The sequence below is a fragment of the Rhineura floridana genome, chromosome 2, assembly GCF_030035675.1.
Source record: "Rhineura floridana isolate rRhiFlo1 chromosome 2, rRhiFlo1.hap2, whole genome shotgun sequence".
In the NCBI taxonomy this organism is placed as follows: domain Eukaryota; kingdom Metazoa; phylum Chordata; class Lepidosauria; order Squamata; family Rhineuridae; genus Rhineura; species Rhineura floridana.
The window spans coordinates 219,279,793-219,303,328 of record NC_084481.1 but is presented as its reverse complement, the minus strand read 5'-3'; the positions used below and the strand labels follow the sequence as shown (position 1 = coordinate 219,303,328).

Here is a 23,536-nt window from a genome sequence, read left to right as displayed (position 1 = left end):
TTGGACAGAGCAAATCCAGGCGGGGAACAGATACACACCTGCTACATCAGTGCAATGGCTGGTGTTATCCTTATTATTTAAATTTAAATCCCATCTTTCCTCTCAAAGGAACCCAGGGCAGCAAACAACAAGCAATGAAACAATAAAAATATTAAACCATCTTAAAAACAATTCCAATACAGATGCAGACTGGGATAAAGGTAACTACATAAAAGACTTGCTGAAAGAGGAAGGCCTTTGGTAGTCGCCAAAAAGAAGAGACAGCACTTGTTTAATATTTAAGGGGAGGGATGGAGGGCAGGTGCTACAATACTGAAGGTCCATTTCCTATATTGCTCAGAATGGACCTTGTGATAAGATGGTACCTGCAGGAGGCCCTCGTCTGTACAGCACAGCTGGTGTATAAGGGGTGAGACAATGTTTCAGGATCTTACACCCACTCAGCTCAGGATGAGCAAAAAGTAAAACCAGAAAATGGCACAAAACAACAGACATGCCCTGAGCATCCTTAAGAACACTGCCAAATCCAACCCTTCAGGGGCTGTCCTAGCTATAGGACATCCACCTCTGCCCACATGTGGAAGGAGCCAATGAACTTAGGCTGATGGGGACACAGACCCAGCACATAACCATGCATCAAAACAGAGTGGGAAAGACTCTTTTGCCAAAATCAGGGGACAGAACACGCAACAATTCCCAGTAACCTTAACTATAGTTCTCATAAGTCTTTGGGGAAGTCATAGAATCATAGAATAGTAGAGTTGGAAGGGGCCTATAAGGCCATTGAGTCCAACCCCCTGCTCAATGCAGGAATCCAAATCAAAGCATTCCCGATAGATGGCTGTCCAGCTGCCTCTTGAATGCCTCCAGTGTTGGAGAGCCCACTACCTCTCTAGGTCATTGGTTCCATTGTCGTACGGCTCTAACAGTTAGGTAGTTTTTCCTGATGTCCAGTCGAAATCTGGCTTCCTGCTACATGAGCCCATTATTCCGTGTCCTGCACTCTGGGACAATCGAGAAGAGATCCCGGCCCTCCTCTGTGTGACAACCTTTCATGTACTTGAAGAATGCTATCATATCTCTTCTCAGTCTTCTCTTCTCCAGGCTAAACATGCCCAGTTCTTTCAGTCTCTCCTCATAGGGATTTGTTTCCAGTCCCCTGCTCATCTTTGTTGCCCACCTCTGAACCCATTCCAGTTTGTGTGCATCCTTCTTGAAGTGCGGAGACCAGAACTGGACGCAGTATTCAAGATGAGGCCTCACCAGCGCTGAATAGAGGGGAACTAGTACTTCACGTGATTTGGAAACTATACTTCTGTTAATGCAGCCTAATATAGCATATGCCTTTTTTGCAGCCACATCACACTGTCGTGTGGTTTAAATGTGCATTGGATGTGCTTTAAAATGTATCATGTGGATCTGACACCATGATGGCAGCAACCAGAAAAATAAAGTTCCATGAAGAGCGCCTTACCTGAATTATGGCCTCCCTTGCACGGGCTTTACATACTGGTGGTGCTGTGCTGCAAATAGGTGCCAACTGACGCACCATCTGCACTATACATCTAAAGCAGTATCATACCACTTTAAACAGTCATGGCTTCCCCCTAGGGATCCTGGGAACTGTAGTTTAAGGGTGCTGACTATTGTTAGGAGACCCCATTCGCCTCATGTAGATACAATTCCCAGAGTTCTCTAGGAAGAGGGACTGATTGTTAAACCACACCGGGAATTAGAGCTCTGTGAGGGGAAATACTCTCAGAGGCTTTAACAAACTCCAACTCACAGGATTCTTTGGGGGAAGCCATAACTGTTTAAAGTGGTATAATACTGCTTCAAATGTGCAATGCAGATGAGGCCTGAGTTATAGCATATCCTATGCTCTGTAGTGGCGAAAGAAATGGAGGGCATCATTGACCTGGGGACAGGTATTGGGTTGTGTTTTTTTTCTTCCCAACCATTTCCACCCACTGGTTGAAATCAACAGGAGGGAAATTTCTCATGCCACAACCGGGGTTAGTGTAATGTTCCACCGTCAACATGGGCATGATCTGAAGGAGAAGAGGATGTAGCACTAGCATAGTCTTCCCCAGTTTGAGCCATTTCAGTCACTCTGCAGGCCTATCTTCCCCGGCGGAAAAGCAACTCTGGTAGAATGTTCTGGCGATGTGCATTCAGTGTAATTCATGTTCAGGAAGTTATTTAGGAATTCTGGATTAATGGGGCTCGTTTGCTCCCAGGAAACCAAATTCCCTCCTATAGAGCTGACTGCCTCGGACAACCCAGCTACAGAGTCTGGGGTGGGTTTTTTTGGTAAGTTGGAGCATTTAAGTACATGAGCCCCAACCATCACAGTATACTGAAAACACCCTTCAAAGAGAAGGGAATTCAAGCCCAGTGGAGAATAGTCCATTAGGGAAAATGGGGCACTGCCCCACTGTCCTCAGTCTGCCCTTGGCCAGCCCCCACCTGCCCGACTTTCTACTTACAAAAACAGTGCAGGGGAGGTGGCGCTGTCTGCCAGCTTCTTCCTCCTTAGGCTCAGCATTATCCCTTCCAGAACTCAAAGGGAGGGGGAGGGGAACAAAACTGGAATGAGTTGGCTCTGCCTGTCATTGTGTTACCTTTTGGTATTTCATATGGATAGAACTGGGGAGAGCCTGGAACCCAGGGTGTAGTTGTGCAGGGTCTCGGGGGGGCTTAGACCCTTTACTTTTGGGGAGCAGGGTCCCAGCAGAGTCTCTATATCTCCAACATCCTACAAGCCAATTAGCATGAAAGAGGTGTATTAGCCACTGAAAAGAGTCTTCCAGCATGCTTTCTTCTCCTTTCCTGCTGATTGGAGCCAATCAGAGTGAAAGGAGGCGAGTCAAACACTGAGAAAACTCTTCTCAGTGCTAACAGGCCTCTTTTATGTTTATTGGTTCCTAGGCTTTAACAAGAATCTCATTCTCAACCCCACAGCAAAAAAAGTGGGGAGGGAGCATGACTGTGATTAACATGAAGGGAGCTTGCATTTCTGCATTTGCCCCTGCACTACTGCTCAAACCTCAACAAATACTCTGCGATGAGACCTCTAGATACAAAGATATTGGATGAAATACCAGCTTGGGGAAAGGTCATAGAAAGGGACTGAATTAGGATGATCAAATAGCCAAGAAGCCTGATCGCAGAAGAGGAGACAGCTGGAGACAGATGAGGAGAGCTGATCGCTAAGGATGGTGTAGAATGTTTTGATAGGAATAGATGTTAAGGGGTAAACATGTTATGAATGTGTAGAAAACATGCAGAAAACATACAGAAGGGGGAAAACAACTGAGGTCATTAGTTATCTAAGTTAGGGGACACATATGGGGTGATCATGAGATGTTGCAGACAAGGTAGCCAGGCTAAGACAGAAACACACAAAGAACATCCAAGAGAACACCTGGGGTGGAGTAGGCATAGCAAGGCCTATACAAGTGACTAGTAATAGTAACGGAGACACATAACGCCACAACTCAACAGAGAAGGGGCTGCACGTCCACAAATGACCCCTGGGTTTGGCAAGAACCCCTCCATCTTGCTAGCCTGATCAACTAGCAAGAAGGAAGTGGCGCTGTGTTTGAGACAGTGAATCTGCGATCTGCTTTATATCAGGTTATTTAGTCCTAAGGTTGTGTTTGCATCACTGTGTGGGGGTGGAATGTTGCCTGTTAGGAATTATTTTCAATTTAATGTGTGAATAAAGCATTTAAATCCATCTTCTTTGTCTGTTGTCTACTGGGTGCCTCAATACAGAGTGTTTATTGGAGCCGGCAACTGTCAAAGCCCCCACAGTATAATCAACAGCCTAAATGGCGAAGGGTAACAATTGGCTCTGGCTCCATCTATTGTTGGATATCCTGCCTTCTGCCCCACCAGTCCTAATGGGCACCAGCAGCCATTGACAAGCATCAATTTCCTGGCTAGAACGTTCCCAGGTCTGTTCTCTGGAGGTGCAGAGCCCACATCCTGTATGCAACCACAGAGGAACTACAAAGAAAAACTGAGTCTTACCCGCTCTCTTTCCTTTCCAGCTCATCAAACCACTGGATCAGAGTGACTGCTGCTTTGTACATCTCTTCAGGTATTAGCAGGTCCTCAGTACTTTGTACGGGAATCTAGAGGGTAAGGCAAAAACATGTGTTACTGTTACTCTGTCTGTTTATAGAACGTGGCTAGCACGCAGGGAGCAAAGCACAGAAGGAATTAGTGACATGCTCCATGCCCAAAAGGGTTTGAAATCAATGGTAGAGGGACAAGGGAAGATGGGCAGCGAATGGCAGGGATGGGTTAAGGAAATCAGGGGAGAAGCAGAAGCAAGGTGCAGAACGGTTCAGTGAAGGATTGTAGCCTAGTGGTAGAGCATCTTCTTTGCATGCTGAAGGTCCCAGGTTCAATCCCCAGCATCTCCAAGTAGGGATGGGAGTATCCCCCATCTGAAACCACAGAGCACTGCTGCCAGACAATGTGGACAATACTGAGCTAAATTATCTTCTATGATCAGCGAAACCTGCAGACTAATCAATATAGGAACATAGGAAGCTGCTGTATACTGAGTCAGACTATTGGTTCACCTAGCTCAGTACTGTATACACTGACTGGCAGCAATGATGGAGAATTTTCTCCTATGGGATCTTTTGCTGGGGGTCCTTGAAGAAATTTGAAGACACAGGCTTGAAGCAAAAAGGTAGGCCTTTATTCTTTACAAGCATATGCAGGGTCAGTCCCCCTGAGACATCCAGGAGAGAGTGCCCTGAGGCATTGTGTGCAAGCTCTTTTAAGCACTACAGATGCAGCATGTGACATTAGTTCACCAATCCCACAAGTTCCTTCCCACATACCATCACAGTTCCTCCTCTATGCAATCTTTCCAAACCAATCAGAAAGCATTAGGTAATATACTTCTTATTCCAATTTTCTGCCTGTCTTACTATTATCACCATTGTTCTGCTGTCCACCTTGACTAATGGTCTTCCAGGCCAGCTGAAACCAGTAACTATTGGGAATGTGCCTCCAAGCAAACCCAGTACACCCATTGTTCTTGATCGGCCAGGCTAACATGTTCCTTAACGATGCCAGGTTGGGTTTGGCTTAATTTAGGGTGCCTCAGTGTTTATGAGCACCTACAGCTGTATTTGTTGCTATAGGTTTCTTATATTTTCTCAGAAATCCCATTTCCTTACTATAAAAATACATGGCTATAGAGGAAAGGTTAGGATTAAGGTACTGTACTGTGCCTGGAGACCATACATTTAAGACAAGGCACTGGGTAATTCTGCATCAGTCTGTCTCTCAGCCTCAGAGGAATAGAAAAGGCAAACCACTCCACAGTATCCTTTTTACCATTAATACCCACTTACAAAGTTGTATTCTACTTATTAAAATTATAATTTAACTCACTGGGTTATTTTAGAAATCAGTATTAAAGCTTAAAGTGTATCTCATTCTTGCTTTGCTAACGTTATAAACTTTCTCCAGCAGTCAGAGCTCTGGCTCTATAAAACACTGAAACAAAGAATGTAATTGCCAACTATGTCTTATATCAATCACAGATTATAAACAATACACTAATTAATAATTGTCAGTCACGTACCGGCTGAGTTTTGGCAAGAAAACGATCGTTCAGACTGAGTTTACTTTGCCTGCTTCCATAGGCCCTTACTCACAGGTCTGATTCAGAGGCCTATGGATTTTTAGGGTTCTCTGTGAGACTGGTTCTTAGGGTCTCAACAGGCCTGCAGGCCTATGCTTAATTCCTTGTGATTTTAAAACATATACCTTCTAATATCTATGATTATATGTGTGGATATATAAAATTCTCCATTAGCGACTCCAATAGCGACTTTCAGGCAGGAGTCTCTTCCAGCCCTACCTGGGAATGCCTTGGACCTGCTGTACATGAGGCAGCTTTTCTACCTCTGAGCTATGGCCCTTCCCCAAAACATAGGAAGTTAGAAATACATGAAATGGCCTAAAACCAAGCAAGACCATTGGCCTATCTCACTGAGTATTGCCTACACTGACTGGCAGTGGCTCTCCTCGATGTTCTCTCAGCCCTAACTGGGTATGCTGGGAATTGAACCTGGGACCTTTTGCAAGCAAAGCAGATACTTTACCACCGAGCTATGGCCCTTCACCTAAAACAATCTCTTTTAAATATTGTGAAACAAGGCTTTTGAAAAAGAGTTTGTTGTTTTTAGGAGTCCTGTTTATGTACTGATCTTACAATTGTGAGATACAAACAGTAAATATATTTTCACACTTATTGATGAGATTAATTTTTTAAATCAATCTATTTAGAGAAGCTATGATGAAGAGCCATGAAGGATGCCTACAGAGGTGTGAACGTAAGAGTAGGCCGTGCTGCTAGTAAACACAAAGCCCATGTTGCACGGCAGAGATGGGGAACCTGCAATCCTCCAGATGATGTTGGACTCCAATTTCCACCAGCCCCTGCCAGCATGGCTAATAGTCAGGGATGATGGGAGCTGCAGTCTAGCAACACCTGGAGGTGCCCCCAATTCTATTGTTCAGCCACCAATAGCCCAAAGCCTTGTGTAAATATGTACATTTCCTTTGAGAAGTTATACATGCTTATCTTGAGAGCTGGGTTGGATTCTGGACCTTGCTATAAGGACAACAGTTTCATCTTCTAAGAATTTTTTCCATTCCTACTTGATAGAATGTAAAGCCCATCAGTTTGAGTTTCTCTGCTTCAGAGTTCAACGTTTCACCTTGTTGAAATTTCTGCACTTTTTTTCTGTCATCTCTGAAGACAAGAGTTGCCATGGAGTTTTACCAGGGAAGGTTGCAATGTCATAAAAACAAGAGTCTACAAGCATTAACATATCTGTCAGAAGTGACCGATTCAAACCAAAACTATTTCTGAAGAAGACAGCTATGCCCAATAATTCAGATTTCTTATGAGCCCAACACAGAAATCAAAGGTAGTGTATACTAGCTCTGCCAAGATAATCAACAATTCACATCAGAAAGCCTGTTCATCCAGGTCCTGTTTTGGTTTTTCACATTTGACACTTTTCACACGTGATCCAACTACACAGTGATGCATTAATCCAGTCTACTGATTTTTGATCTACTTTGCTTTTGTTTTATTGATGCAACTTTATTTGCTGATTTTATGCTGTTCATTGCCATGATGCTTTTTCTTAATGTTGGCAGAACAGAAAGTTTTGCAAATAAATTAATTGTTTTTAAAAGAAAATGATAAAACTCTCAGAGTAAGAAAAAAAAACTAGGGAAAAGAAAAAAATACTTAACTATTTATCCAAAGTGCTCACTTCACATGCAGGGGCAAACTAAACATGACCATAAACCAGGTGTGGGGAAACTTTTGACTTCCAGATGTTGCTGAACTACATCTCCCATCATTCCTGGACATTGGGCATGCTTGCTGGGGCTAATGGGAGTTTTAATTCTGCAGCATCTGGAGGGAGGATCAAAGGCTCCCCACACCTGCCATAAACTCATAACTACCACTCAAAATGGCAACCATAAGAACGTAAGAGCCTGCTGGATCATAGAATCATAGAGTTGGAAGGGGCCTATAAGGCCACTGAGTCCAACCCCCTGCTCAATGTAGGAATCCAAATTAAAGGATACCTAACAGGTGGCTGTCCAGCTGCCTCTTGAAGGCCTCCTGTGTTGGAGAGCCTGCCATCTCCCTAGGTAATTGGTTCCATTGTCAGACCAGTGGCCCATCTAGTCCAGCATCCTGTTCTCACAGTGGCCATGCTGACACTTACCATGGAGGAAGAGCATAGCCATCATCATTGGTAGCCACTGACAGCCATATCCTTCATGAATTTGTCTAACCAGGTGTGACACTACTTCTTCCCCTCCATAACATCTCAGCAGAACTTATGTCAGACTGTCAGACCCAACTCACTGTGAGTCTTCAACACCACACCTTATAGCGCACTCCGGCTTGTGAATTAAGGTGTTCATAAACTATTTTGAAATCAGCCACTAAGCTGAATACAAGTGTCACGTGTCAAAAGTCCTACAAACAGCCTGCTTTCAACCAAGCCTGTAAGAACATCATTATTTCATTTTCCTGTGGTGACAAGGGGTTAGCTGTGGTTCAGCACAACGCTTCCATGTACAATCAATGAACACAATGGAAAAGATCTAGGAAATGGCCTTGCTCTTTATTTATTATTTATCAAATTTATATCCCACCCTTCCTCCAAGACACACCAACCGATTAAGAAGCACTTAACTTGTATCACGAAGATGAACAGAACAAAAAGCGACGCTGTCTTGCAGGACCTGAAGCTAACCCCACCCCACCCCAGGTCCTCCCCTCATCAACTGCACTGACTTAATTAGCTCAGTCTGCAGCCATAGTCCCCTGTGAAAAAGTCACCTCTGTGTGAGCTACTGAGATCATCCAAAAAGCTGATGATCAAGAGCTTAAGGCACGATTGAAGAGCTTAGCTAGAGGCATTTTTTTTTAAAACAAAGTTGTTTTATGGATTAACAGTTTCTTTTTTAAAAAAAGACACATTTGCTAATTTTGAGAGATGCAGATGACAAAAATTGATGCTTCATGGCATAAGGAGAACAGGATTTATGGAGCAGCTTCCCTTGGAAGAAGACTGTTCGGTAATTAGAGATGGCATATTTTTCTTAAGTAACTTCTGAATTATTTGGTAATAATGATCTTTCTCTGACACAGAATAACGTGAACAAGGTACAGCATTCATCTATTTTGATATGAGGTCATAAAATGTAAAACTGGAAACTTCAGCAAAGCTATTGACAAAGTGCCCCATGATATTCCGATTAGCAAGCTAACTAAATGTGGGCTGGATGGAACAACTATCAGGTGGATCCACAGTTGGCTCCAGAATGGTACTCAAAGACTGCTTATCACTGGTTCGTTCTCAAACTGGGGGGAGGTAACGAGTGGGGTACCGCAGGGCTTGGTCCTGGGTCCAGCGCTCTTCAACATTTTTATTAATGACTTGATAAGGAGGTGCAGGGAATGCTTATCAGATTAGCAGATGATACAAAACTGAGAGGGATAGCTAATACCTTGGAGGACAGAAACAAAATTCAAAGTGATCTTGACAGGCTGGAGCAATGGACTGAAAACAACAGAATGAAAGTTAACAGGGATAAGTGCAAAGGTCTGCACCTAGGAAAAAGAAACCAAAGGCACAGCTATAAGATGGGGGATACTTGGCTCACCAATACTACATGCGAGAAGTATCTTGGGGGTTTTGTTGATCACAAGCTGAATATGAGCCAACAGTATGATGTGGTGGCAAAAAAAGGCAAATGCTATTTTAGGCTGCATTAACAGAAGTATAGTTTCCAAATCGTGTGAAGTATTAGTTGCTCTCTATTTGGCAATGGTTAGGCCTCATCTTGAGTACTGCATCCAGGTCTGGACATTGCACTTCAAGAAGGATGCTGACAAACTGGAACGGGTTCAGAGGAGGGCAACAAGGTTTATCAGAGGACTAGAAACAAAGCCCTATAAGGAGAGGCTGAAAGAGTTGGGCATATTTAGCTCTCAAAAGAGAAGACTGAGGGGAGATATGATAGCACTCTTCCAAGTACTTGAAAGGTTACCACACAGAGGAGTGCCAGGATCTCTTCTTGATCATCCCACAGTGCACAACACGGAATAATTGGCTCAAGTTGCAGGAAGCCAGATTTCGACTGAACATCAGGAAAAATTTCCTAACTGTTAAGAGTGGTATAACAATGGAACCAATGACCAAGGGAGGTGGTGGGCTCTCCAACACTGGAGGCATTCAAGAGGCAGCTGGACAACTACCTGTCGGGGATGTTTTAATTCAGATTCCTGCATTGAGCAGGGGGTTGGACTTGATGGCCTTATAGACCCCTTCCAACTCTACAATTCTATGATTCTACGACCAAAAAATAAGAATGAAAAAGGCGAACGAGGTTATGAAACTGATAGAGGATCATTGTACCCATCTTATCCCAAAAATACTGGTTGGAAGAAATAAGAAGTTATTGCAACTGATTGGTATATATATTGTGAACTAGATAGGTAGTTGCCAATTTTTGGATACATGCTATTTTACAGAGTATTGCACAGCATTTTCATGAGGTCTAGCTGCCTTGTATACCTTACGCCTGCTCTCTTTGCACCCCTATTCCTCATACCTATTGTGCTCACTTAATTATTCAAACCTGCAGCTGTAACCAACAAATGTCAAATGACCACATATCAACTTACCATTGTTTGACTAAATTTTAAAATATTTAAACAAATCAGATTGGTTCATTATTGAGTTGTCTCTAAAAAAAACCTCAATAACCACTGCAATCATTATAATTTGAAATTCCAATTAATAGGTAGGCCTATGTGGAAACCATGGAGAATAGAGTTTCATGAAAAAGATCATCCTTGAAGCACTCCCCCACCACCACCATTTCAGCAATACAGTAGGGCCCCGCTTTTCGGTGGTTTTCGCTTGTCGGTGGGGCCTGGAACGTAACCTGCCGTATGAGTGGGGCGCTAATGTATTATCTTGGTGGGGCGCTTGAGAAACAAGGCAAAGAATGTTCTCCTATTCAGAGTGAGAGCAGGAAACTTTGTACTCTGATTCAGCTTCATGATGTTGTCACACAGCCAAATCCTACTGGCTCTGCAGTGCTGTGATGTCATGCAGGCTATCCAGGGGGTGGGGGTGGGCAGCTCTATGTTATAAGGTCCCATTTTAAAGGGCCGCCCCTGGCAAATATCACAAGAAGAGCTGCTTAGTTCAGACACAATTTACTGTATTGACGGCAATGTACACTCAGGTTAACGTAACCATTCTCCCCAGTCCCTATACAGTAGGGCCCCGCTTATACGGCGGGTTAGGGACCAGGCCCCCGCCGTAAACCGGAAATCGCCGTAAAGTGGAACCCATTGACTATAATGGGCCACATTGCGCAAAAATGTCGCAAAATGCCACAAAAGCGCAAAATCGGCTTTAAAACGGGGAATTTCCCCTAATTGAAAGCCGCCTGCATCAGCGGAATGCCGGTAAGGGGGGGCCCTACTGTATTGTCTTCCAAATCTCTGAAATGCAGTGCTCAGCCACTGCCACTTTGCTGTCTTTTGTTTCCCAGTATGGACCTGGACTTCTCCTCTGGACCTGACACTGGTCATACCACTCCCTGCTATGTAGTCCATTTCTGCTCTTCTTCATCCCTCTGTTTTCTCCCTCTGCTTCCTCTCCTCCTGGTCCTGCCCTACCTTTTCCCTTACATTCTGTACCGACCTGTTGGGAATAATGCATATTACAAATGACCTGAATCAGTTTTTTTCATTTTGGGGGGAAGGGGGGAATAGACAGAACGGCAATCTATTATTCCCTCTTCTGGTTCCTCCTCGTTGTTTTTGAAGGCACCAGGTTGGGGACGGCTCTCCAACCTTTCCTTAGCGCCAGTACTTCCTGCTCAGCACCAGATGCTGGCTACGCACTCCTGCACAGCATGAGACGCCAAACCTTTGTACATATTTATGGGTATACAAAGAAGACAACTGCCATTGGCTTCCAGTTGTTCTAACCCATCTGTACAAGATACCAACAGAAGCAAGGCAGGCTGGGGGCTGCAGTACCATGGATGGCTCCCACTGCTCTAACACAGGACAGAGGAGAACTGAGGCTTTACAAGTCTCTTCCTCCTGCCCCAGCCCCCTTCCAATGCTCCACCCGCTTGGTCTAAAGAGGCTGTGGCTCTTACAGGGCCAGCCCACTGATCTGCAAATGATCCCTTCCCTTACCTCGCTGTGTGGCAGCACAGAAAGCCCTTGATCCCTGTGATAAGCCAGGCTCAGGGGACAGCATCTGTGAGGGTCCAGCTCTAGACTCCAAACCACAAGTCTCCCGTTCAATGAGCTGCAGCCCACCAGCCTTGAACACTGTTGGCTTTGAACACACCAGCGTCAGGAGACTGGTCCAATTCCCTAGCTGGTGGAACAGCAGCCTTGGCCCCAGATGGCTCCACCTCCTCTTAGTTTGAGGCCGTGACACCAGTTTCCTAATTGGCATCAAGCCCATAACATAGCTGTTAACTTTTGAAAAAATGGCAAAAGCTTAGTCAACTAGCAAACAAATCTTTGTGCCCTTTTTCCCCCAAGAGGTTTTTTTTTTTGAGAGAGACAGCATGTGTGTGTGCATTTCAAGCTGCTCGAGAGTTGCCCTAAAGGTACAAAACACAACCGCTTGTGCCACCAAATTTGTTCCTCCCTACTAAGCAAAAGACCGTAATAGAAAAGACAATAATGCTGGGAGAAACAGAAGGGAGTAGAAAAAGAGGAAGGCCAAACAAGAGATGGATTGATTCCATAAAGGAAGCCACAGACCTGAACTTACAAGATCTGAACAGGGTGGTTCGTGACAGATGCTCTTGGAGGTCACTGATTCATAGGGTCGCCATAAGTTGTAATCGACTTGAAGGCACATAACAACAACAGACTAAGCAAAGAAAAGGGGTTGTAGCCAGGAGGGGCTGAAAAGGGCAGAGAGAAGAGGAGGAGGGGAGAAAATGCAGTAGCAACATTGGGAGGATTCAAGCTGAAAGCGTGCAGTCTTTTTTTAAAAAAGGTTGTGGGGTGGGAAGCCATGTATCTAAAGCAGCCCCTCTGCTATTCAAGAAGGTGTCAGGCTTGAAAGGTGTGGCAAGCTAGGCTAATCACAGAAGCAGTAATATATCTGACAGATCCAACCTGACAGGAAGAGCCATCCTAGTCAAGTTTCCTGGCTCTTTTTTTAGCTGCCACCCCATCACCAAGAATCTTTCGCAAACATCACATATATTATATAACCTTCCCTCCCCGTTCTGTCTCTGGGTGCTGCTGACACGCCACTGTCAAGTACATGAATGCTGACAGGACACTGTTATAACAGGAAGGATTTTTTTTCGTTCTTCTGCGTATCATGACGACTTTGATGACTGCAGGAGTCTATTAGTTTGCCTTTGATTGTCACACTTGCTTGTTAACAGGAATGTCTGCCTAGAGTGTACAGCCAATTAATTTTCTCTTCTCTTAATACCCCATTCCCGTCCCCACTAAATTAAGTCCAAAACCATTAAATCAACTCTCCAGCGGAATTCACTCATGAGATCACATTACACTGACAATGCAGAATCTGAAACCCAATTTACAAATGAGGATGTTGGGGTGGGTGGGTGAAGGGGGATCTCTACTTTAAAGTTGACCCACTTTGTGCTTGCACTGTGCCAAGGAAGGTATGACTCCCGAAAAAGGAATGCCTGGTTTTCAAGCAATGACGGTATCAGTCTGGATGCCATTTACACCATAATTAAAAAGCACCACAAGCATTATAACATTGCATGCAGGTCCCTTCAGTGAACAAAGATATCCTGCTACCCCGAAAGACTGCCCTTTCCCCCTTGCTGCCCCATATATTTGGATCTGTTTCGCAGAAAACTGCCATGAAGTCACCTCTCACACTTCTTTCAAGCCCATCCACAAAACCCACTTTTTCCATGAAGCCTTTGGCACAACCCTCTAAACTCCCCTGGCTCCACTATGTAACCCAGCCTCTACTGAAGACATGGTGGGGAAAACTGTCACCCTCCAGATGTTGATGGACTACAACTCCCATCAATACAGCCAGCCATCTGGCATGATGGGAGTTGTAATCCATCAACATCCGGAGGGCCACAACTTCTCCACCCGCAGAACTCAAACTAGGCACATGAACCTAAACCAATCGTATATCTCTTCTCTGTCCCACTTTCCTTTCTTCTGTTGTGTTCCCCCCATCCCATGTTGAACATTAGTTTGTTCCTTAAAGTAGGCACGCTAATGGAATCATCACCACCACTGGAATGGGGGGGGGGGTTTTCCTGAAAACACGTATCTCAGGTGTCAAAGGCATAAAAGTGCACATGTGAAATACAGGTGTGCCTCCAGTTAAAACAGGAGTGGAGAGCTTCAAGCCTGGGGGCCAACTGCAGCCCTCCAGGCCTATCCGGCCATCAGGAGACTCTCCCCATACCAGTGGTGGGTGATGTGTGGCCCTCCAAATGTCACTGGACTCCAACTCCCTATCATCCCTAACCAGAATGGCCTATGGCCAGGGATGATGGGAAGTGCAGTCCAACAACAGCTGAAGGGGGGCACCCATTCACCTTCCCAAGCCCTGCCCTCACTAGCCCTGCTCCTTGCCTTCCTCGTGTGTTTTTTCCCCTGGCTGGCATGTATTGTTGACCTGCAATAATACCTGGAGGGTCATAAGCTCTCCATTCCCAAAATACACACAGCACTACCTCCAACTTTTTTGCTTGTAAAAGTGCTCCCTCCTGGAGCTCTTTTTGCATAAAATGAAGCAGCATCAGGCTGGGAAAAACATGTACGTGTGTGTATGTATGTAATGTTTGGTTTGTTTTCAAGACATGAATGGAGGAAAAAGATTTATCATCAAATATAGCTCTTCCTTCTTAACATGCTGAAGCCACTGTGCAGGTGGCTAGATAGAGAACAGAAGGAATTTCAGGTCCATCCTCTTACTCGCAATGCCCCAAATTATTTTAAAAGCCCAATGACAGAGAGCAAAGTCGGTTGTTTTACATACCCTGATATGACTGAGAATAGGCTTCAGGTCATCGAGGAAATATTCTTCAATGGCATGGGGCTTGCCTTCCACTTCAAACACATAAGCCGGGTATAGCCGGTTGCGGACTGGAATTGCAAAATAGTCGGCAAACTCTTGGCAGTTGATTGTTGCAGACATCAGAATTACCTGTCGAAAGGAGCAGCATACAAATGAGCTTTAGAAGCTGCAGAGCTTGAATTTCTACAACGCACTGAACCATTGAGAATGACAACCAAAAAACTCTTGGCTGTATTCAACGCAGCGCTAATGCGAATGTTCTATCAGCACAAGGATTTCTCCTTGTGCAACAGAAGAACTCCCCTTCTCTTATTTATTTTATTTCAAGTAGTTTATATACCGCTCTTCATCAAAAAAGTTTGCAAAGCGGTTTACAGAAGTAATAAAATATTGCAATATATAAAATAACACAAACATAAAAATTTGCAAAATAGTATCTACATGAGTTATATCTACTAACACACCTGTATCTCAACCAATCTACAAAACACAATAACCATAAAGCAGCAAATTTCAACATAAAATAATCAGTTAAGTCAATTTCAAAACCCAAATTAAAAAAAAAAGAAAATTAAACTGTGAAATTAAAAAGAAACACACTCCTTCACCTGGTGTTAAAATAACAATAAAGGCTCAAAGGTTTTTTTCCCCCCAGCTCTAAACCTAGAGCTCTTTCCATGGCGCAGCAATCTCTGCCCATCCTGACATTAACTCACCACAGATCTGAAACTGCCAAGGGGACATATCTGTTGCCCCAATGCCAGTCTCTCCCCCCTCCATCCTGTGCACCCCCTATATCTGATTTTTGCAAAAGGTTATCTGAATACCCAAGTTATCCCTTGGCTCAGGCTTAGTAGAACAGAAACAAACAGTAAAAACTTACTGTGAGTAGATGGGGAAAATCCAATGTGCAAAAACAATTTAAAAAGAGCCTAAGGACATGATTGATTCCTTTCACAGGCACAGATTCTGTACAATAAAAACACCTAAAAGGCTCAACAGAGCTCTTGGCTGGAGCAAAGGCCACCTGGTGGGCTATTCTGGGTAATGGGATGCTAGTGCTCATCTCCTGTATCCTTAACCAGGATACGCAGATTTTCTTCTCTGTACCCATGAGCCCAAACCCTCCGTGGCGCAGAGAGGTAAGCGGCGGTAAAGCAGCCGAAGCTCTGCTCATGGCCGGAGTTTGATTCCAACGGAAGGAGGAAGTCGAATCTCTGGTAAAAGGGGTCAAGGTCCACTCAGCCTTCCTTCCATCCATCCGTGGTCAGTAAAATGAGTACCCAGCATATGCTGGGGGGTAAAGAAAGGCCGGGGAAGGAACTGGCAATCTCACCCCATATATGCGGTCTGCCTAGTAAATGTCGCAAGTCGTCACCCTAAGAGTCGGAAACGACTCGCACTATAAGTGCGGGGACACCTTCACCTTTTTTACCCATGAGCCAGTGTGGTATGGTTAAGGAGTTGGACTACAACCTGGGAGACCAGGGTTCAAATCCCCACATAGCCATGAAGCTCACTGGGTGACTTTGGGCCAGTCACTGCCTCTCAGCCTCATGAAAACCCTATTCACAGGGTCACCATAAGTCGGAATCGACTTGAAGGCAGTACATTTACCCTTTAAGTCACTCCTGCTGCCACCTAGAGGTCAGATTTGAATTCGAGAGTTCCCAGTTCCCAGGGCTGAACTAGGCATGTAGAGCAATCAAATGCATCTTAGAACATGGATGCCCAATAGTGTATTAGGCAGAGGCAGGAGGTCTACTTCTCACACAAAATGGCACATATAGAAGGGGAAAGAAACCTAACCCCTCTCCTCTCCCCCGTCTTATTTTGCTGTGCTCTATGATTTAAGCAGTTTTCTTCCAGATACCAGAAGTGAACCAGGCTGGAGGGGAAAACTGCTTAAAGCTGTGGAGTGCATTGAAGTAGTAGTGGAGTATGTCACTCCCCTCCTCTGCATGCATGTGTGTGAGCAGAACTCTCACCCCCACTTTCTGTGCAAACAGGCAAACACATGCTTAAGATACATGTGCATAACCCTTATTCCTTGCATGACCAAACAACAAATCACACTATGAAGATGTTTATATCCCATACAATGGAAGTTTTTATATTCACATCTCTTCACTAAAAAAAATTGTTTAAACCCACAGATTTGATTTTATACATACGAGAAAAGAGCACAAAATGTTTATTCAATGTGCAGAAGAACATAAGAGCTTTAGGGCAGAACTTGTGTGTGCAGAATTATGATTGCCTCTTGCTAATAGATATGAAGGGTCATGAATCAGTCAGGAGGTTGATTTCAAATGTCATCATGTGATCCGTGTAAATGTTGTTTCTAGGGTGCAGCACCATCTTGCGCAAAACATGAGATCATAAAGAGAAGCCCTGTTGGATCAGGCCAAAGGCCCATCAGTCCAGCATCCTTCTCACAGAGGCCAATCATATGCCTATGGGAAGCCAACAAGCAGGACCCAAGCGCAATAGCACTCTCCCCACATGTGATTCCCAGCAACTGGTATTCAGAAGCCTACCGCCTCCTTCAGTGGAGGTAGAACATAGCCTTATACTTCTGCATTAACCTACGTCTAGCTAGATCCACTAGAGCAACCTTCCCTAACCTGGTGCCCTCCAAATGTTATGGACTACAACTCCCATCAGCCCCAGCCAACACAGCTGTTGTATTTGTAGGCTAAATACTACTACTAGGTACTGAGTATTACTTCTAGGTACTTCTAGTACTACTTCTAGGTGCTTCCTACCTAGTCCAGATGCTTCTTGGCAACCTGATTTCATTCTGAAAATAGATGCTAATTGCAGATTGATTTTGCATTACCCTGCAGTGTGTCCATTTGAAAATAGACATAGACGGTCCCAGCAATGGGGAGGTGTATCCACACCTGCGCAGTGACACTGTGGGTGGGTGTATACAAAGATCACAAGGGGAGGGTTTTCAAACATGTTATCTAATCAAGGTGATGGTTTTCAAACACATGTCAGGTAACCACACCCAACCATCTGGACATCAGGAACTACAATCAATGAAACTGAACAATACAATTGAAAGCAGCATGCTGAGGATGAACATGAACAATTCCAGATTGAGTAAAACTACATTTTTGTGCTACAAATGGGTTCAGTTTGTACACAGTTGTAGAAGGCACGGGTTTGGGGAAGGGTGCCCTACAGCATCAGCTGTCTATTACTGTTCGATGACCAAAGTCGCTGGGCCAAGAGCACCTGTTCTCTAATACATGAAAGCCTTCTCAGATGAGAGAGCATGATTTTATACAGTTATTTATGCAGCACATTAATGCTTCCCAATGCTTCACAGCCTTTTTATCCTAACAACAACAAAAAACTGTTAGCATCAGTTATCATTACCACCATTTGATGAACAGAGGACCGAGTTGGAAAAGTTCATAAAATTCATGAGGGCATCCTGGAAGTCTGTCGTTAGCCCAGGAGCAGGGCTGTGGAGTCGGTACGCCAAACCTTCGACTCTGACTCCTCTATTTTTCTACTGTCCAACTGACTCTGACTCCGACTCCACCCAAAATTGCTTCCAACTCCACAGCCCTGGAAAGGGCTGTAAATATCTTTTTAAATTGGAAGCTCTCATAGGAGCATTTTTATCGCTGCCTGAATATGCACTGATCTTGGCATCACACCATTTGTCTTCGTCTGGGTCCTGTGTCACACTGACACACAAAATGTTTTCCATCTTGAGTTATGGTGAAATGCTCAACTACAGCTGACTTCATGGGAAGCTTCTTTGACATTTTGAATTTATATTTTAAAAAATGTGTCAATCAAAATTTATTTTGAAGCCAGAGTTGGTACATTTCTACTGACTGACTCCACCCAAAATTGCTTCTGACTCCGACTCCACAGCCCTGCCCAGGAGAATATTATTAATGCCAGGGGGAACAGCATGTGCAGCCATGAAGCACTCCAGCTGAAAACACTCCAACCCCAATGTGCAGCGATTGCTCCAGGGCAACCCCAGCTGCATCTCCTGGCTTTAATGGGCTGGATTCAGCTGTGATGCCTTTATCAGCAGAGCACAAGTTGATAGCTGGCAGCAGAAGTGAGAAAGGAGGTTGGAAACGGGGAAGGGAGTGAGCAAGTGGGCTTTGCAAGTTAATTGTTTTAAAGGCAATTCAGATCTCTCAGGACAGAGCTGTTCAACTCCCTACACACTGAGCAATGCTGGAATAAGACTCACATTAAAAAAAGACACTGCTACAGGTGGAGGGATCCAAGCCAATCTGAAACAGCTGCCCAATGGTTTCAGGTTTCTAAATTTATTTTAGTCAGTCACCAATCTGATGCACAGAAAGCTGTCTGATACCTACCTACCTATCAATTGCATTTATATACTGCCCTATAGCCGAAGCTCTCTGGGCGGTTTACAACAATTAAAAACATTAAAAACAAATATACAAATTTAAAAACACACCAGACCCACTGGTCCAATTCAGACCCACTGATCCATCTAGCTCAGGTTTGGTTACACTGACTGGCTCTCCAGACCTAAGTCTCTCCCAGCCCTACTAAAGAAATGACCTAAGACTTTCTGCATTCAGAGCAGGTTCTCTACCACTCAGATACAGCAAGAAGCCCACCATGTCCTTTTCTGTCCTCCTTATATATCCAGTATCCAAGGAGTATAGGAAGCTGCTTTATATCAAGTCAGACCGCTGGTCGGTCTAGCTAAGTATTGTCTACCATAACTGGCAGAGATTTCAATCAGGGGACATTCCCAGCCCTATTCACAGATGCCGAAGACTGAGCTTGGGAACTTCTGCATGCATAGCAGATGCTACAGCATTTCCCCAATTCCTTCCAATCAATTCTCTCATTATTCCACCAGGTTTCTGAGAAAGTGACTATGTTCTCTTTTAGCACCAAAGGGTCAAATTCCTCGGTCTGGGCTTGGAGGCTTCTGGCCTTTGCAAATAAAACATCTACAAATTGTCTCTCCCTGAACAAGCATTTTTTTGTCTGTGTGCGCACAATTATTTCCTCCAAGTCATTTAAACGGCTATCATTTGTTTCTGTACACTCACTGCCAAGTTTTGTTCTATCCCCACTTTTGAGAACCTGATAGGCTGTTACACAGACCCTTTGTCGATTAGCCACCAGAACATCACAGCATTGAGGGATTACACTTGCACCACTAAACCAATCTGATATTTTAACAGAGGGATTAACTTGTAGTTCAAATTTACCTTCACAAATCGTGAATTGGTGCGCAACAGTTTACGGACCACCAACAGTAAGAAATCCATCTCTTCAGTACGCTCATGGACCTAAAAATGATCAACAGATGACAGGTCTTAACACAAATGAAATCTACTTTACAGCTGTACTGGGCTCAGAGATCAATTTTCCTGTTCTCCTAATCATTATTAGAGGAGATCAGGAGCTTACCATAACCTTGCACCTATCTTTCTTTTTCCAACCCATCTTTCTTTTTTCTTGCAGATAAAAATGGTGCCAGGTTAACATTTCACGATTATCAAGTTCAAAACAAGGCCGCATCCGCACCATATATTTACCACGTCAACAGTTACACCTTCCCCCTAAAGAATCTGGGAGCTATCGTTGGCTAAGGCTGCTGAGAGTTGTTAGGAAACCCCTCTTCCCCTCAAAGAACTACAATTGTCCAAGTGGTTTATCGGTCAGTCCCTCTTCCCAGAGGACTCTGGGAATTGTAGCTCTATGAGGGGGAATTGGGTTCTCTTAACAATTCTCAGCACCCTTCACAAGGTACACTTCCCAGGATTCTTAGGGGGAAGCCATGACTGTTGCAAGTGGAATAAATGTGTGGTGGGAATGTAGTCTACGTCAATGCTTAAGGGTCAATGCAAACACTTCCTATGAAAAGCAGTCTTAGCTGTGATCTTTTATCTTCTCCAAACTTACTTCGTCTATGAAGATGTGAGTGAACTCTGAAAGGCTTTTGGCTCCAACTACTTTCTGAAGGAGAACTCCAGTCGTCACATAAATCAGTCGTGTGTCCTTTGTTGCAACTTTTTCTAAACCAACCTAAAAAACATTGAAAATATAAACAGCACACTTTTTTTTTTCAAACGTGCCGTGAAAATTTGCAGTATTCCCACTACCACAGAAACCAAATTTGTCCAAAATAGTTTCCACACGCAGGAGGGGCTGGCAAGAAAGGCACTCTATAATGTAGCCTCATTTATCCGAACAGTCCCTTGGTCCTCACCTGCCCATTAAAAAGAAAAAGAAAAAGCTGTTTTGGAACAGAAATGTACTCAAAACACCATGCAACAAAATATTTAAATTACAGTCCTCTCAAAGAACTCCCCAAAGTGGTGGTCCTTCATGAAACAAATCTGAACCACATACCAATGCCTTTTAGGAACACAGGAAACAGCCTTATACTGAGTCAGACCATTGGTCCATCTTGCTCAATATTGTCTACACTGACTGGCAGTGGCTCTCCAGGGTTTCAGGCAGGGAGTCTCTCCTAGCCCTACCTGGAGACACCAGTGATTGAACCTGGAATCTTCTGCATGCAAAGCAGATACTCTACCACTGAGCTATAGCCCTTCCCAATAATCATGCGCTCTCTCCATCACGTGCTTTAAATTTGCATTAACACACTACTGAACCTGGTAGCCCACAAGTTGAATTGGCCTTTTCAGTGCAAGAAACCAATTCAAAAGGGAAGCGGGACAGAGAGAGGCAGATGGGTTCTCTCACAGAAACACAGGCAGCTGCCTTATGCTGAGTTGGATGATTGGCCCATTTAGCTCAATACTGTCAACACTGACTAGCCGTGGCTTTCCAGGGTTTTAGGCAGAGGGTTTCTCCCAGACCTACATGGAGATTCCAGGGACTGAACCTGGCACCTTATGCATGGGAAGCGTGTGCTCTGCCACTGAGCTATGGCCCTTCCCAATGATCATGTGTTCTCTCTATCATGTGCTTTAATTTTGCATGAACACACTACTGTACCTGGTAGCCCACAAGTTCACCCAGAGGCCATGACCGCTGCTTGCTAATCCACCTTGCAATACTGCTGGCACCAATTTTCCTGGGCTGAGTAACAATGATGTTGCAGTAGGCAGAGCGCTGGGCACAGTGGTCCAAGACATACTGTGGAAGCTGAGTGCTTTTGCCACTGCCAGTAGATCCACGCACAATTACCACCGAGTTGCTTTCTATCAAGGAAATTATCTGAGTAAAAATAATTTTTTTAAAAAAAAAATTAGAACCATAAGATATGTATGAAGGCCACAATTTAAGAAGTGCCTTCTCCAAATTTTGATCACCTTTTCAGTTCTTTCACTCTCAAATAAACCCACATCTATTTGGTTTTCTTGTCTGTTGATTGATTCAGAGTGTGGGTCAAAAGATTATTTCTCCTCTGTCCCACTTTCCAACATTATCATCAACACAAAATCCTTCTCCTTTCCTTTAAAGGCAAGATGGGGAACCTGTGGTCCTCCAGATGTTATTGGATTCCAACTCCCATCAGCCCCAGTCAGCATGGCAAACGGCCAGAGGTGACAGGAGTTGCAGTCCAGCAACATCTGGAGGGCCACAGGTTCCCCTCCCGTTTTCAAGTCTCTGCATGGCCTTGCTTTACTCTTTCAGCCTTTGCTCCCCTGCGTGTGACCTATAATTCTTCTAATTCTAACATCTCCAATTGCCCTAACCTTTTCAGTGACTCTGTCCATTCTCCCTCGCTGTCCCAGATGCCTGGAATTTCAGAATATAGACATGAAGTCATATCCCTCTTCATTTATATCCCTTGCAAAAAAAAAAACACTTTTTGAAATCCTTGTTTTATTGCCCAGTCTAAGAACATTACCATTCCATTTCTTCACATTTATCCCGAGGATAACCATTCCCCTCTGAACCCTTCCCTACATCTATTTTCTATAAGCTGTCGCCATTAGAATGTAAAGTCCTCAGGCAGCGACCCGACTCCCTCCCCGAATTCAGTAGAACACTATGTAATATGATAGCACTGTATAATTAAAATAAAATGAACAATAATTATTTTGTAGCATCAACGTTAAGCAGCATGTACACAAAACACAATCAAGGCCACTTCATATCAGTGAGCTATCCTCTCAGATAGCTATAATTACCTTTTTCCCAGGGAGAATTGTAGCTCTGAGAATTGTAGCTCTGTGAGGGGAATAGGGGTCTCCTAAAATCTCTCAGCATCCTTAACAAACTAGAGTTCTCAGGATTCTTTTGGGGAAGCCATAACTCTTTAAGGTGGTATAATAGTGCTTTAAATGTATGGTGTGAATGTGGCCCAAGTGTAATACACTAGAGAGACAGGCAAAGTTCAGACTCCTGGTGAGCTCAAGTCAACAGATGGGCCGTCATATTTGTGAAGAGTTGAAGTTCTTCTTCAAAGGCAGGCCTGTTCTTTACAGTAATTCTTGACACTAAGGATATGGGTTTTGCTGACATTTTGAACTGGGCTAATTAGCATGGGGCAATTGGCATCCTTTAAGCAGGAATGGAGACCTGTGGACCTCAGGATGCTGGTGGACTCCAACTTCCATCAGTTGTGGCCAGCATGGCCAAAGGCCAGGGATAGGAGTTGTGGACCTCCAGATGTTGTTTGACTACTAGTTCCCCATCCCTGCCCTAAAGAATGATCTAATTTAGCATGTTTATTTTACTTATGTTCAATAAACTAAGGTAAAAGCTTAGAAATTGCCAATCTTGCCTAATATCATAATTACGATTGGCATCCATTCACTGTTACCAATAAGCTTATGAATTCAAACACGTTCTGTGAAAAAAAAAAAGGAACTGGAAAAATTTCCTCCTGATGTCACTGCTGGACATTACCAAAGTATAGA

The 23,536-nt window shown here is 44.1% G+C and overlaps 1 protein-coding gene across 2 annotated transcripts in view; it reads right to left on the bottom strand.

The window, feature by feature from the left end:
- Window positions 1-23,536, bottom strand: part of TDRD9 (tudor domain containing 9) — a 153,147-nt gene that overhangs the window by 95,668 nt on the left and 33,943 nt on the right. Inside the window, exons 4-8 of one of the 2 annotated variants that reach the window (XM_061612279.1) lie at window positions 21,663-21,884; window positions 20,601-20,723; window positions 19,904-19,984; window positions 14,625-14,792; window positions 4,039-4,142 (exon numbers count right to left, since the gene is read on the bottom strand). In XM_061612279.1, coding sequence (XP_061468263.1) covers window positions 4,039-4,142; window positions 14,625-14,792; window positions 19,904-19,984; window positions 20,601-20,723; window positions 21,663-21,884 — 698 coding nt within the window. Of the gene's footprint in view, window positions 1-4,038; window positions 4,143-14,624; window positions 14,793-19,903; window positions 19,985-20,600; window positions 20,724-21,316; window positions 21,328-21,662; window positions 21,885-23,536 lie in introns of those variants that run through there. The other variant, XM_061612280.1, reaches the window with a different exon arrangement.